Below are 13,882 nucleotides of genomic sequence, written 5' to 3' on the forward strand. Positions count from 1 at the left end.
TATGTGTAGTAACAAGACAAACGATGACAGACAAAAGCAATTCGCGTTGGCAACTTATCAGCAGTTCCTCTGATGCCCGATACACAGCAAGCTTCTCTTTCTACAAAGTTCAGCGAGGTCAGGCGTCCCTGGACAATGCTGTCTGAGGGGTGCCAGGAAGGACCTTGGGCTCCTCGAGGTCCACAGGCCCACAGATCCAGGCAACAGCAAACTAATCCTCTTCACAGAGCTGCATCTTCCTTCTGAATGGTTTCCAAATATTTCAGCTAATTTATAGCGTCTGAAGGACACTGATAACGTATGACCACTTAGACTCCTTTTTCTTCAATTGTCCATAGACTGACCAATAGCAGTACAAGCCTTGCATTCCTTTGATAAGGTAATTTTAACTGCACCACAGGGCCTTACTACTTCTAGGCTTTGCTAAATTTACTAGGCCTTACTTCATACAAGGCCTCACTACATCTTAAACTATAATTAGGCTTTTAGCAACAACTTGTAGCTTAATATCTAAACAAATACAGAAAAACACTTGGTCAAATCTTCATAGAGCCTTCAGCAAGCACTTTTATAACATAGACATACTTTTCAGCTGCCACAGGCTTCCGTTAGGTACTTCCTTCTGTCGAAAAAAGTTCAAAGAGCCAGTTTATCAATGCTATGGAAAAAGACCATTTATTATAATTTTATGTCTTTAAAGTGCAGGTGTGAGGCATTTACTCATGTGATAAAAAAATAAGCTGATATCTTAAGCGTATAAAATCCATATTCAGATTGTTTGAGAGTCAATGTGAAATCACAGAAGAGATAAGGGATGGTCAGCAGAGCAATTGTAGACAACCAGAATATTTCCTGACAAACGCAACTGGGAAAAACACTGTCTACACAAACTGGGTTTCCTTTCGGTCTTCACTGCAGAGATATTTTTCCTTAAGTTTTAAAATGCCAAGTTCTCCACTTCAGTAATTTTTTATTGTGAATCTACAAGATAGATCATTTGCATTTTTTAGAGATCCATGGATATAAAATCTTCTCTATACTGAAAGCTTGGCTCAGAGGTGAGGAGACAAATTTGCCTTGAGTTGACCATTTGGCACAATTTAAAGGTAAATAAATGACAGAAAAATTTGAAATTGGAGAAAAAGCAAAATAAAGTGATGGCTTCTGCTGTCTTCTCTTCATTACCTGAAGAGCTCTAGTAATGTTTCCTGCATAATCCATTAGCAAAGAAAAGGCCAGTTTACTTAGATTTATTTTTCCAAATTAGTAGCATTTGGCACGTACTCAGTTAATTTCAGTCTCAAATGTTGGCAAAAATGTCTTTAACTGTAAGATCTCAGGGAGGGGCTGGCTCCAGTAAAAGTCAAGCCCAGTTAGAAGCTCCACATCTCGGACACGTGCTGCATGAGCCTGAAGTCTTACTTCAACCCACTGGGTCTCTGGTTGATTATCCTGCCGGAAGCAAAAAAGAGCAAAGTTCAAACACTAGTTAATCTCTCATCATAGGTGACTGGTAGGGGGTGCATGGGGGTGCACATGCCCCACCCCCAATGGAGCCAGTGCTGCCCCTGACAGCTGACACCAACGCTGTTGGCAGGGCTGGTGCCCCCCCGACAGAGCCACTACCATTGGTGGCTTCTGCGGGTGCCCCCCCAGATTCAGGAAGCACCAGTCACTCATATCTCTCATAATGTCATCAGACAGCAGAAAAAACAGTATGTTTTAAAGATTTAAAGGCCTTTACTTTGTTTCCAAGCTTTTTCCACCCTTTCTAGGCCTTCCTTGGTTCTTCACCCTCTCTATCCCTTGCTCTACTAAAAAGATACTATTTTTTCCTGTTTTCTGGATTTCATATAATTGTTTATTTTGCCTGAAAATAGGAAGTATAGTATGGAAGTATGCTAGGTCCCATGTATCCTGGAAGCAGGTTGTAACCCACAGAAGTGACAAAAAAGCAAAATACTGCTGATAAATGATATCCTGAACTTTCAGTGACCTTTTAACTCCAAAATACAGTGGAATCATATTTTTAATGCATTTACAATTCAGTATTGTTTTATTTATAGTATAAACTGATCACAACTAAAAAAATACCCCCAAATCCCCAAAGTATAAGAAACAATGGTCCAAAATTCTCACATATTTAGACTATTAGGGTGTGTCCAGATGAGTGCAAATGTTTGTGCTACTGCCCAGGGAACACCCATGCTACATGCACTTTGGGCAGTTTTTCCTGGGTGGGGTGGGGAAAGGGGGCACTCAGGTGGGTGGGAGCTCAGGGAACTGCAGCCATGGCAAGAAGCCTGACCAGCAGCAGGAGCATGGCTCTGGCTAGCCAGGCTCTGGTTTGGGGCTGCATGCACTGCTGCTATATGAGCCACACCTTTTTTTGGCCTGGTTTTTTTTTTTTTGATCCCACGATCTCCCAAGGTAAAAAAACCAAACCCCTGCACTGCAAAGTAGCAGTGTGAAGAATGCCTATATGTGCAGTGCAGGTCCGTGGCACCACATACTGCATGTCTGCACCACACCAGGGGCGATGGGGGTGGAAATGTCTGATAGGGCCTACTCTGTCTCAGCCAGGCAGACCCCAGCTGGGGTCCCAAGGGGCAAGGTGGAGTAGGTGGGAACCCCCTCTCTGCCCGCTTTGCCTACAGGGTCCATGCCAGCCAGCACCTGGCTGCATCCCCACCCCTGCAGCAGCAAGGGGGAAGGACCCTCTCACTGTCTGCTGCACCCAGGCCAGGCAGACCCCAGCTGGAGTCTGTGCCATTGGGACAAGGCAGGGAGGAGGGAATTCCAAGAGAGGTGGTGTAGGCTCCTACCCTGGGGGGTTTTAAGAGGAGGTTAGATGAACACCTTGCTGGAGTCGTTTGACCCCAGTACTCTTTCCTGCCATGGCAGGGGGTCGGACTAGATGATCTGCTCAGGTCCCTGTCGACCCTAGAAACTATGAAACTATGAATTAACCCCCCATCTGTTTGCTTCCTGCTGCTGCTGGGGCTGGCCACGGCCCTGCCACTATAGCAACAAGTGGAGAAATGCCTGGCAAGGGCTGTTGCACCCCTGCCTGGCAGACCCCAACTGGGGTCCATGCTGGTGGGACAGGGGAGGTGGGGAGGGGAATAAGCCTCTTCCTTGTCTTCTTTGCCTTAGGGGGCCCAGCGTCTGGCTGTGCCCCATCTGCCCTTCAGCTAGGGAGCAGAGGAGCAGGACCAGCCCTGCTCTACTGGAACAGAGAGCACAACCTAGGCCAGGGATGCAGAACATGTCAGGATGCTGGGCGACTCTGGTTTAACTTAAATCAGGAAGGGGTCTGGGTCAGGCATTGCATAAACTGGTTTGACCTCAATCAGTTAAGTCTGATACTACATTCAACCAGGTTCATCTCAAACCGGTTTTGGCCTTTTTGAAACTGGCTTATGTGCACTGAACTTATGTTCTGTTACAGGTTTAAACCAGTTTCTGCTGACTTAAATCAGTTCGTGTGTAACTTCTGTCCCTGAGGGATGATCCCTTCCTGGGTTAACTGTCTAGGCAGCCATACTTACCTTGGGTCTCTGGCTGACAAGCTCTGCCCCAGCTAGTTAACTGGCTACCTTCCTGACTGGTTGCTAGCAGTGCTGCCTATCCATCTACAGTATTGCTAACCCCACCGTGTCAAAAATCATGAGACAAACTCTTAAAAATCAAGAGATTTGAAATGTAAATTATGAGATGCTATTTTTCAAGTGTGTGTGGGAGAGGGCTATTTTCGAAAGTGTGGGGAGCTGTGGGTGCATGTTGAGGATGCAGTCTGGAGAGGGGGGTATGCAGGGAATGCAGGGTACTGTGGGTCAGGAGTGAGGGGCAGCAGCAGAGCTGGGGATGGTGTGGCTTGGGAGTCACACACACACACAGAAACACACATGCACATGTGCAGACACATGCAGACACACACACAGACACGGAGATGGGTCAGGTCATGGGATGGAGCCACGGGTGACTCCTCTAGAGGCACAGGGTGAAGTGCAGCTCCCTGCTGCTCTGCACCCCCCCGAGGGAGATATGGGGGCCACGTGTCCACCCAGATTTGTGCGCAGGGCAGAGGCGGGCTGCCTGCTGCGGGCTAGGGCTTTGCACCCTGCTGCCTTTGCCCCGGAAGTAACACAGCGCTGCCAGGTGGGCAAGGCAATGCAGCATGACCAGCACATGGCTCCCAGGGCAAAGGCAGCAGGACACAGAGCCCCAGCCTGAAGTGGGCAGCCCATCTCTTCCCTACACACAAATTAGGGGGACATGTGCCCTCCATACTCTCCTGGGGGTTCACGCAGTGGCAGGGAGCCATGCTCCCCCCACCCCTGGATGAGCCACCCACAGTTTTGTCCTACAACCCGCCCTGACCCTTGGGCCCCACTTACCCCAGCCCCTGCCCCACTCCCTCCCTCACCATGGGGGCCTTGATCTGCACCCCTGCCCCTTCTCCTCCAGAGACTTACCAGCTAAGAATTCTCTACATGCACCAGAAGAAAAAATACCAAGATATGAATGTTCAATCCCCAGATCATGAGTCAAAGTTAATTTGCCTTGGAAATGATGAGTCTTGCAATTTTTTTGCAAGAGTTGGTATTATGGCATCTAACTCCAGCTGTCGCAGCAGACTCCCAAGCTGGGCAGAAATTCTGATTTGGTGAGCCTGCTGGTACCTAGCCCTAATCTGACTCTATTTTTTTACTTTGGTCTGTGGATTATCCTTCAGACTTAGTATCTTGGCATCTGATTCCTGGACCCTGACCTTGACCCTGGCATGCATTTTTGGGCTTTTCCCATGGATTTCCCTCTGGACCTGGTAATTTGGCTTCTAAACTCTGACCCAGCCCTGGCCCCTGCCTTCCTTCAGTAGCCTAATCATTAGGCCAAACCATCTATGCCCTGGTCCCAAACAGATCCTGTAGGAATCCTAGCTCATAAACACAAAAGGTAGCATTTTACTTACTTCTGATTGTCTGAGTGATAGTTTTTAATCATATAAGTGATATCTTTAGCCTTCACATACAAGTAGAATTGTGTTTTCTTGCATGCTACATGCCCCTGAATAAGACACACACCTTCATTTTGAGAAGACAGAATGAAGAAAAAAATGGTCTGGCTGCATAGAGCAGAAACAGAGCTTATCTTCAGCTCAGTCACCCTCCCTTCCCTGCTCAACCAAAAGTAGAACTTCTAACCCCTGCTGAAGACTGGTCTCCATGGGTAGAGCTATGATCTTGATAAGAGCTAAAAACTGTTTCCTATTGAAACAGAAGGAGAGAGACCAGGAGCAGGTAGCAGACAGCAAAACTGCCAGCAGAAAGGTTAACTTGATAAATGGAAGTTCAAGACCACTAAAAAGAGAGATGATGATTAACGTGTGGAGGAAAGAACAATGAGTCGTTAACGCAATTTATTCCCTTAGCTGGCTGAATAAACATGCCACCACTGTTGCTGGGTAGTTGATTTAAGGGAAGGAGTGTGCTTCTATTCCAGCTAGAAAAAGCAGCTTCTCCATTGATGACATGCACCTCAATTTTGGGGGGATGATTTTAGGGAAAAAGGTAAAAAGCACTATGTTGAGCAGTCAAAGATACAGGTACAAGCACCATCTACACAAGGGGGCCTGGAACCCAGTTCTTTGCTTGCACAGGGAAGTGCCCTGCAGTAAGCTAAACCTGGAAGGGCCCTCCCCTCCATCTTCTGCTTAGGTACATGCATAGGTAGTCATCTACACATGCAGAGTTATGTGACCGAGAAACAGAATCCCTACGTGTGCATAAATGTTGCAAACTTCTACTTAGGGACCAAAGAGAAATATAAGTCCATAAATGTACTCACAGCACAGCTTTCACTATTGTCAGGTCGATGAGGAATGATAAAAGACAAAACATCCAAGGAGCCTGGGCAATTCAGTGGAGTAGTGGACTGGTTCTTGCAGCTAGTCAGCACCACAAAATAATGGGTTGGGATTGGGATTTCTGTGTTTTTGACATGCCTGTAAAAGAACACTAAGTTAGTGATAGGCTTGATAACTAAGGGTATAAAAGACAAAAACCACTGGCATCAAAACAGTTTTATGGAGTGTCGATCATTGAAGAACTTGACCAACTTTTTCCACTGGAAAAAAAATCTTTATGATAGATTTTTAAGTTGACTGGTCTTCTGCAGCAAACCCCAGGCTAGCACAGTAAATAGTTTTGAAAGCATGTTTAAATATGTGGCCAGCCCATTGAAATCAAATCCACTACTCACTCACTTAAACTTCAACACCTACCTAAATATTTTGGTGCATAAGAGTCTGAGTGCTTTTGCATGGGGGAATACTGAGCCCCATATTTGCATTTCATTCAGTTAACAACTGAGAAGTCTGAAACTGCATTTGAGAAAAACAAAGAGATAATTAACTCTGTTTAACAGCAAAAACAAAAAGTGCCAAGTTAATGACAGCTGACAACCTGCTATAAAAATCAATTTAGAAGTCATAGATTAAAACTGTTCTACATCAGTTTTATAGCCATGCCTCTGTAGTGTGTACACAGGGACTAACCCTGTGAGGTGCCAAGTGACTCCTGAATTGCTGCTGGTTACAGGGTCAGGCAGTTTATGCTTGAGATGACTAACCTGGCAGAAATAAAACATGTTTACTGAGAACTGTAGACAGCGTTATGTGGTTGACATGGTATTAGAGCATTTTGCTTGGAAGGAATCTCCAGCCTGTCATCTCATCTACCCTCCTACATTGTGGCAGAACTGATTTCACCATTCTCCAAACCACCCTGGACGGATGTGGTATTAAGTCTGGCCTTAAACACAGCCTTTCATTGATGGTGTTTCTACAGATGTCACAGCATCTTGTGCTATTACCTAAGCATTCTTACAGCCAAAAGGGTTTTTTTCCCTAATATTTAATATAAATTAAATTTTGCTGTTGTGTATATTATGTATCCCTGTCTTTTTATAATTCCCGCTTGTGTATAAGACTCCTCTCAGTGTTATGTCTAGACAACAATATACTTGATATGTCTAGACAACTATGCTACTTGATACTCAGTAGTACGCTACATGTCAGCTGCTTGAGACCATATGGTATGCAAGGAAACTGTGAGAATTGAAAATGTTTTTACAACTTTTGACATGTTGATGAGTATATATACATATTTTTAAATCTTATTTCTAAAGCATTTAATACTCTGAAAATGTCTTACAAGTACAGGGACAAATTCTGATTGGCTGCTTGAAAATACATGCCAGTATTCTGGAGGGGGAAAAAACAGTTATGTACATGAAAAAACAAGAAATTAGGTGGGAAGATGTGAATGGAAGACATAGTTTGTTTGGAGTAGCCATATCTGTGTGAATACATGGGCTATTATTATTATTTCTTATGAGTGTTATTATGGCACCTACAGGACCCTGTCAGGAATCTGGATCCAAATGAACACACTGTTAGCAAGCTCAGAACAAAAACATGGTCCCCTGTCTTACATAGCTTATAATAAAAAGCTCCTCCTATACATTACATATATTACGCAATTAACTGGTTAAGCAGGCAATAAATTTTGACCAGCCACACAAGCAAGATAATTATCACACCATAAAAACGACTCTCCAGCTATAGAAAGAGCCACCCAGCTACAAAATCAGTGCTTGAAAATATATCTGGTTTCTATCCAGCTTCAATTTTAATGTACAGTAGGGCCCTACAGTGGAGACAACAGGGAATACAGTGGATGACAGAACCTTAGGTCCCTGTCTACACAGCACACTTAACCAGCAAATCATACCTTAAATTGTGACCCAGCTACATAGTCAACCAATTAATGACATGATAAAGCAAGCAATAAGCTATGAAGCTACTCCACAAAAATGTGGAATAATTGTATAGCTTGTTCTGATCACACTATTAATTGAACATGTGGCCAAGTGCTCCCCTGTGCCTGGGACACCCAGTCCCAGGGTGCACCAGGCACAGGGGTGTACCACCCACTGCCAGCCCCACAGCTGACAAGGCTCCCAGTGTTGTCAGCTGCGGGGCTTGCAGCAGGGAGAGCACTGCCCCCCCATGAGCCTCCTTGGCTGTAGGGTTTGCAGCAGGGACGGCAGGAAGAATGCTGCTCCCACTGCAAGCCCCACACCTTAAAAGGCTCACAACTGTGACAACGTTTCTCCGCAGTTCCTGTGCTGAGACTCCTGAAGCTGACAGTGCTCACAGTGGGGGCAGCATTCCCAGAAATGCCCCTACTGTGAACCGTACTGAGCCCTGTCAACTTCAGGGCTTGCAGCTACAGGATTGGTGCAGAGGGAGCCTGGGATCATGATCCCCTACACTGGCGATAAGGTATGATGGGATCTAATGCCACATATGGCATGGTAGGAGGTGTGATTGTGTAGATGGCACATTAGATTCCACTGAGATGCATAGGACATACACGCAGGTGCACATGCACCCCTTGAGGTCGGCTGTGCACCCCCTGGAAGAGCCAGCCGTGAAACCGGAAGTGCACTTCCAGTTTTGCCACTGGCTTAGCCGTCCACTCCTGGCGGGGACCCCCTGGTTGGCGATTGGCTGCTGGGGGACTCTCTTCTCCTCCCCCCCACCCAGCAATCTGGTGCCTCCCCAGACTCGGGAGGCACCAATTGCCCATGCACTGAACCTTTACCTGCACATGTAGAGGGGCCCTCTGTGACAATGAGTTAATTATAATAAGAGCACAGCTCCTGAACGTCTGGATATGCCTCAGTGGGCTCCTTCTATATTTCCAGGAGAGCCAGAACCAAGGTAGCCATCTAATTTTACATGTAGTTGCTATAGTTACAGTTAGCAAAGTGTCTGGTATGTGTGTGCAGTACATGTAGGTAACTTTTTACAATTATTTTTTTTTTACTGTAACTTTAACGTCTGAAGGATTCTCTCTGCCTTCAGAGGCAGCTGCTATTTTGTGAGTGACAATGGATACAACATTATAGAGAAAGGAAATACTCTCACAAATACTTTATTGCTGGTCTTTCAGACTCAAAGGATATATGTTTGCCCTTTGGGTATGGGTGGGAGCATCTACACGACGCTACATTGCTGTGGCGATGAGCTACTGCACAATAGCTCGTTGCTATGGCAACGTAGTATTGCCAGGCATGAACCATAACGCTGACAATATTGAGAGCGAGCAAAGAGTGATATGGTTAATGCCGATTACTGTGCAGTCATTTAGTACTTCCTTAAGCCTTTGAAGTACTATTGCTTAAGCAAGTAATAAATGACTGCGAGGTAAACTGCATGGTCAGCCGCTCATGTAGAAAATAACACATGGTTATGGAATAAGCCAGAGTTGGAGACTTACTTCAGTTGCTTTCATGTACTTACTCTGTAATTTCAGCAAGAGTATCAAAATGGCCATCATAATTGTAATCAAATACTGGTCCACTAACCACATTCAGTCCATTCCTCTCTGCAGCATACTTTAGGAGCAGCACATCGTGCAAGTAGTTCCATATTTCTGCCATTAAAAGAACAGTTGCACATAATTAATACCAGTTTCAAGAGGTTAGACTTCTTTAACATGTTGGCAAAGAATGCTTCTCTTGTCTCATGACTAGAGAAAAAGTAGGCACCACCATTCTATTGATATAATTTGCTTAAAGTGTTAACTTTAGGATGTAGGGTAGTGAGAATATGTTTATAGTTATAGGGAGCATCTCCACAGTAAAGCATCACCAACTGCACATGCGCCAGTATTAGGGTGCTGTTAACTCTGCAGGAAGATAGTATTGTCAGGGACAGTACAATCTTATGGTACAGCTTAACTCTACTAAAACACACATTTAGACGGTGACGGGCTGGCTGGGGCACGAAGGTCCTTAACTGCAAGGGATGCCTGCGCCTAGCTCCATACTTCAGCACCCTCGTGCCCTGGATAGCCCCTTTGTCACCCAATGCTAGCACCTGGAGCTGAGCTGACACCCACAAGTCTTCTGACAGCCCAGGGCTGCTCTGCCCTCAGGAGCTGTTGACTCTAACTGAAACAGCTCTGGAGTTTATCACTGCACATTAAATTTCATGTGTAGATATACCCACAGAGTGGCTAAAAAAGCCCTTTTCTCTGTTTGCCTCTTATAGCTATAACTCTTATCTGCAGTAACAGGCCAGTAGGTCTCATACTTGTGACAATGCTCAATTTCCTTAAGAAACTTTTTATTTTTAATTAATTTCCTTCTAAGATTCAGGTAACTGTGCTGGTCTGGGTTTTTTTGTTCACACAGAACAAGGTTATAAATGAAGTCTGAATGAACAATGAAAAGTAGCCAAAACTGTTTTTTTGTTCAAGCACAAGACTTAAACAAATATAGATAAGATAAATCTATATCTATATCTGTAGCTGTGTTATTGCTAATGGCTATGTAACAGAAAGCCAGGATGGATAGATGCATGGACATAACAGTTTATTTCAAGTGTACAACAAGCACATCTACCGGAGGTGAACTATCCAACTAAGAGTTCATAGTCTTTGGTTCCTGAGCCTCTGATAAGCAGGGGCAGTGTCAGGCCACTCTTCTCTCTGCCACATGGAGTCAAGGTAAGAGTCAGCTCTGCGAGGCTGCTAAAGATCAATACATTCCAGATAAATCCACAAAAATAGCTCTGAAGGCCTATCTCCTCTTTATACCACCTGAGCAGAACAAAGGGTTAGGAGAGGAAATTCAAATACTAATACATTGCCATTAGCAAAAAGAAGCTTTAGGTGGACTGTCTACAGAAAAAAAAATCAATTAAATGCATGTGTTTCATAATATTCCCTACCAATATCTTTTAAATTTTTTAGTGCAATTAATTAGATCTGGATATACTGAATATTGATATTACAGCATAACAGCAGTATTTTAAAAAATATTTTACTTAGCTAAGGGAAAGAGCCACTTAACCAACAGAGTGTACATGGTCATCAAAACCTTTGAACCTACTTTTGAATTGGGCATACATGGGGACAATATTGCTGGTAAGTAAAGCATCATATTGTTCAGAAGCGGTTGAGTTGTAGTCTGAAAAAAAAGAGTGAAACATGCATTAATGACTAATATACACAAAGAGGTTTCTCATATAAAGTTCCCATATCACTGAAGATGGATATATTTATATTATTGTGCATTTCCTTAATTAGAGCTTCACATTGGCATGGGAACTATAGCGATATACATTTATAAACAATACATACAGCTATATATAAACTCTGACGATTGTGCAATCTATAGTATACAGTAGGGGACTGAATGAGACTGAGGATTTGTTATGTAAGCCTAGAAAGTATTAATCTGGGATAAATGACAATAAAGGATTTCCCACACATAAATTTCTCTAGGAAATGATCTATGGGGCATGCCAGAGAAGAATCATTACACCATTAGTATCCCAGAGTGAAATCCACTCACTGGGATTTTGTTAACTGTCTCAAGCCTATTTAGCCTTAAGAAATTATCATTGTTAAATATATAAACCAATCAAAACAAAAATGTATAATACAATAAACTGTTCTAGAAAACATATATTTTCATTCTTGGGAGAACTCTCCCAAGAAGAAGAGACGTCTCAGGTATACAAAATTCATGGTAGCTTTGTGACATGTAGAAAAAAGCTATAGGCTGAGACTAACCGGCTTCTATTCACTTCTATTCTAACCCAGCTTTGCATTTGATCAAAAAATTAATACACCACCTTAATCACAGGTTAGTTCCCCTCTCTGTACTATCTATCTAAACCCAATCTAACATTAGAGTATTTAAAATTGAAATGTCATTGGCACAATTTATGTCAGATACTTGACTTCATTCTGCCTCTTTCCCTTATTCTGGTCAGTTTTCATCACATGCAGCTGTCCCATTTTTAACATAAATCTAAAAGTTCTGAACTGAAAATATTTGGGTACAAGTAGTAGTTGTACTTCTTCTGGTCAATGCACAACCACTGGAAACCTTTTACTGAACAACATGCTTATTCCAGACAGGTTGTTTTGGTGTTGTGTATATGTTTAAACACAAACCCACATCCAGCTGATTAAGATTTTCTAAGTTCTAGCTATAAAAAGAATGATACTAACTGGGAGGATAAAGGAAACCGTGGGTGATATTCAGGTCAGGCTGGTAGCTGGAGCAATTTTGGCTCTGAGCAGCAGGGATTCTAACATCAGCCCGCAGACGGTCGGAGCCAGTGGGAGGAAGAGAAGAAACATCTCCCTGCTAAAAGGAAAAAAAAGGAAAAAAAGGGGAAAAAAAGCATTACGCCCACACTTGTGGTTAACCCAATACCCTATATGGACTCTGACTTCCTAGAATGGCTTTCATTGAATCGTTTCCCATTTTTTAAATGAATCGAGTCAATGTAAGTAATGGAAACTCATGTTTTCTATAGAGAACTTTAACTTGATCCTTCTCTGTGTTCAGAAACTCTTAGAGCCCCTTTGTGACCATTCTCAAGACATCGATCTTAGGTTGATTGAGAGCAAGTAGTGGGGTAAGCCCCAAAAGAAGCCACACCAGTATATTTCCAGGCTTGAACCATAAGTGCAGGAGCAAGTGGGCAGGGCATACTCAGAGCAGGATACTGCAATATAGACATGTCCAAAGTTAGTGAAAAAACCTAAACACTGTATAAAATTGTAGTACTTAAGGACCATGTTGTACATTACTCTAAAAAGATGACATTTTACTTGTTCATTGCCCTGAAAAGGAAGTTATTTTTGGAAGGATAAATTTTACTTCATTTCCTACTGTGAGGCAGAATATGATGAGAAGAGGATGAAAATTAAGCAATGCTAACAATAATACTGTAAGGGCTAAATTCTCAACTGGTATAAATTGGCATAATTCCACAAATTTCAATGGAGATATATTAATTTACAGCAGTTTACAATCTGGCTCACAACATTTCTTATCAGTTAGTTGACTCTAACATCCATATTTATAACTGCTAGGGCTGCACAAACAGCATTACCAGCATGCTGTTTTCTACAGTAGTTTTCCTATCATAAGTGATAGCATCATTTCATCATTGTGTTAAGTTTCCTTTTTATTAAGACATTACTGTACTTGATGTAAGAAAATGTAATCATTCATCCATCATAGTTAATCAGATCTCTTCTTTTCTGTTTAATATATCAAGAGGATTTGGGGTTTGCTTTATTTTGTAAGTCTTCTGAACTTCATAAACCATGATTAGATAGAGAGAGAGAGAGAGAGAGAGAGAGAGATAGGAGATGTAGTGTAATGTCCCTTTTGATTTGTTAAAGTGAATTGAAGGGAACGAGCGTTGTGTTTTTGCTCCATTTTTTCCATCTTTATTGAGATTTATGAAAGTGTCTGTAGCTGCCTATCCTGTGATCCAAGGGCATTACATTAAAATATAATATTGCTTCTCCCAGATAAACAGCTATCCCCAGCCCTCCATTAAGTTCCATTAGTTTAAACTGTTGGCTTCATATGTCCCACTGGTCCCATGTATGGTAATGGTTGTCAGCTATGGTAAATGGCACTCAACATGAATGAAAGGTCACTTGATCTAAATGTAAGCCCAGGGTCACGGTGAGGGCAATAATTTAAATCTGAGCCCTTACAGCTCTCCACCTGCACCTTCCCCAAAACGTAGCAGAAAAAATTGGGGTATTTCAGTACGTGTGCAATGTTAGGAAATCTGATAGAATCAACGGAGAAAGTGTGTTCCAAAGTTGACAACATCAGCGAAGAACCCCACCAGCAGGACTCTCCAGACGACAAGTTCCAGCTTGACAGCTTCTGCTAACCAGTATAATATGTCATGGGGACAGAAGCAAACTCTCAAGAAACCAAGTCATTCAAGCCTATGTAGATGAACATCTACACATTCCAG

At 43.0% G+C, this 13,882-nt stretch overlaps 1 protein-coding gene across 2 annotated transcripts in view; it reads right to left on the minus strand.

Annotated features, from left to right (window-relative positions):
* Positions 1-656: 656 nt before the first annotated feature.
* The window catches only part of ENPP3 (ectonucleotide pyrophosphatase/phosphodiesterase 3), a 74,410-nt gene continuing 61,184 nt past the window's right edge, over positions 657-13,882 (minus strand). Inside the window, exons 21-25 of one of the 2 annotated variants that reach the window (XM_019520267.1) lie at positions 12,099-12,234; positions 10,969-11,046; positions 9,374-9,506; positions 5,851-6,007; positions 657-1,452 (exon numbers count right to left, since the gene is read on the minus strand). In XM_019520267.1, the coding sequence (XP_019375812.1) occupies positions 1,285-1,452; positions 5,851-6,007; positions 9,374-9,506; positions 10,969-11,046; positions 12,099-12,234 (672 nt within the window). In that variant the 3' untranslated portion in view covers positions 657-1,284. Of the gene's footprint in view, positions 1,453-5,850; positions 6,008-9,373; positions 9,507-10,968; positions 11,047-12,098; positions 12,238-13,882 lie in introns of both variants that reach the window. The other variant, XM_019520266.1, reaches the window with a different exon arrangement.

The sequence above is a fragment of the Gavialis gangeticus genome, unplaced genomic scaffold, assembly GCF_001723915.1.
Source record: "Gavialis gangeticus isolate Ggan-Ray unplaced genomic scaffold, GavGan_comp1, whole genome shotgun sequence".
Taxonomy (NCBI): Eukaryota; Metazoa; Chordata; order Crocodylia; family Gavialidae; genus Gavialis; species Gavialis gangeticus.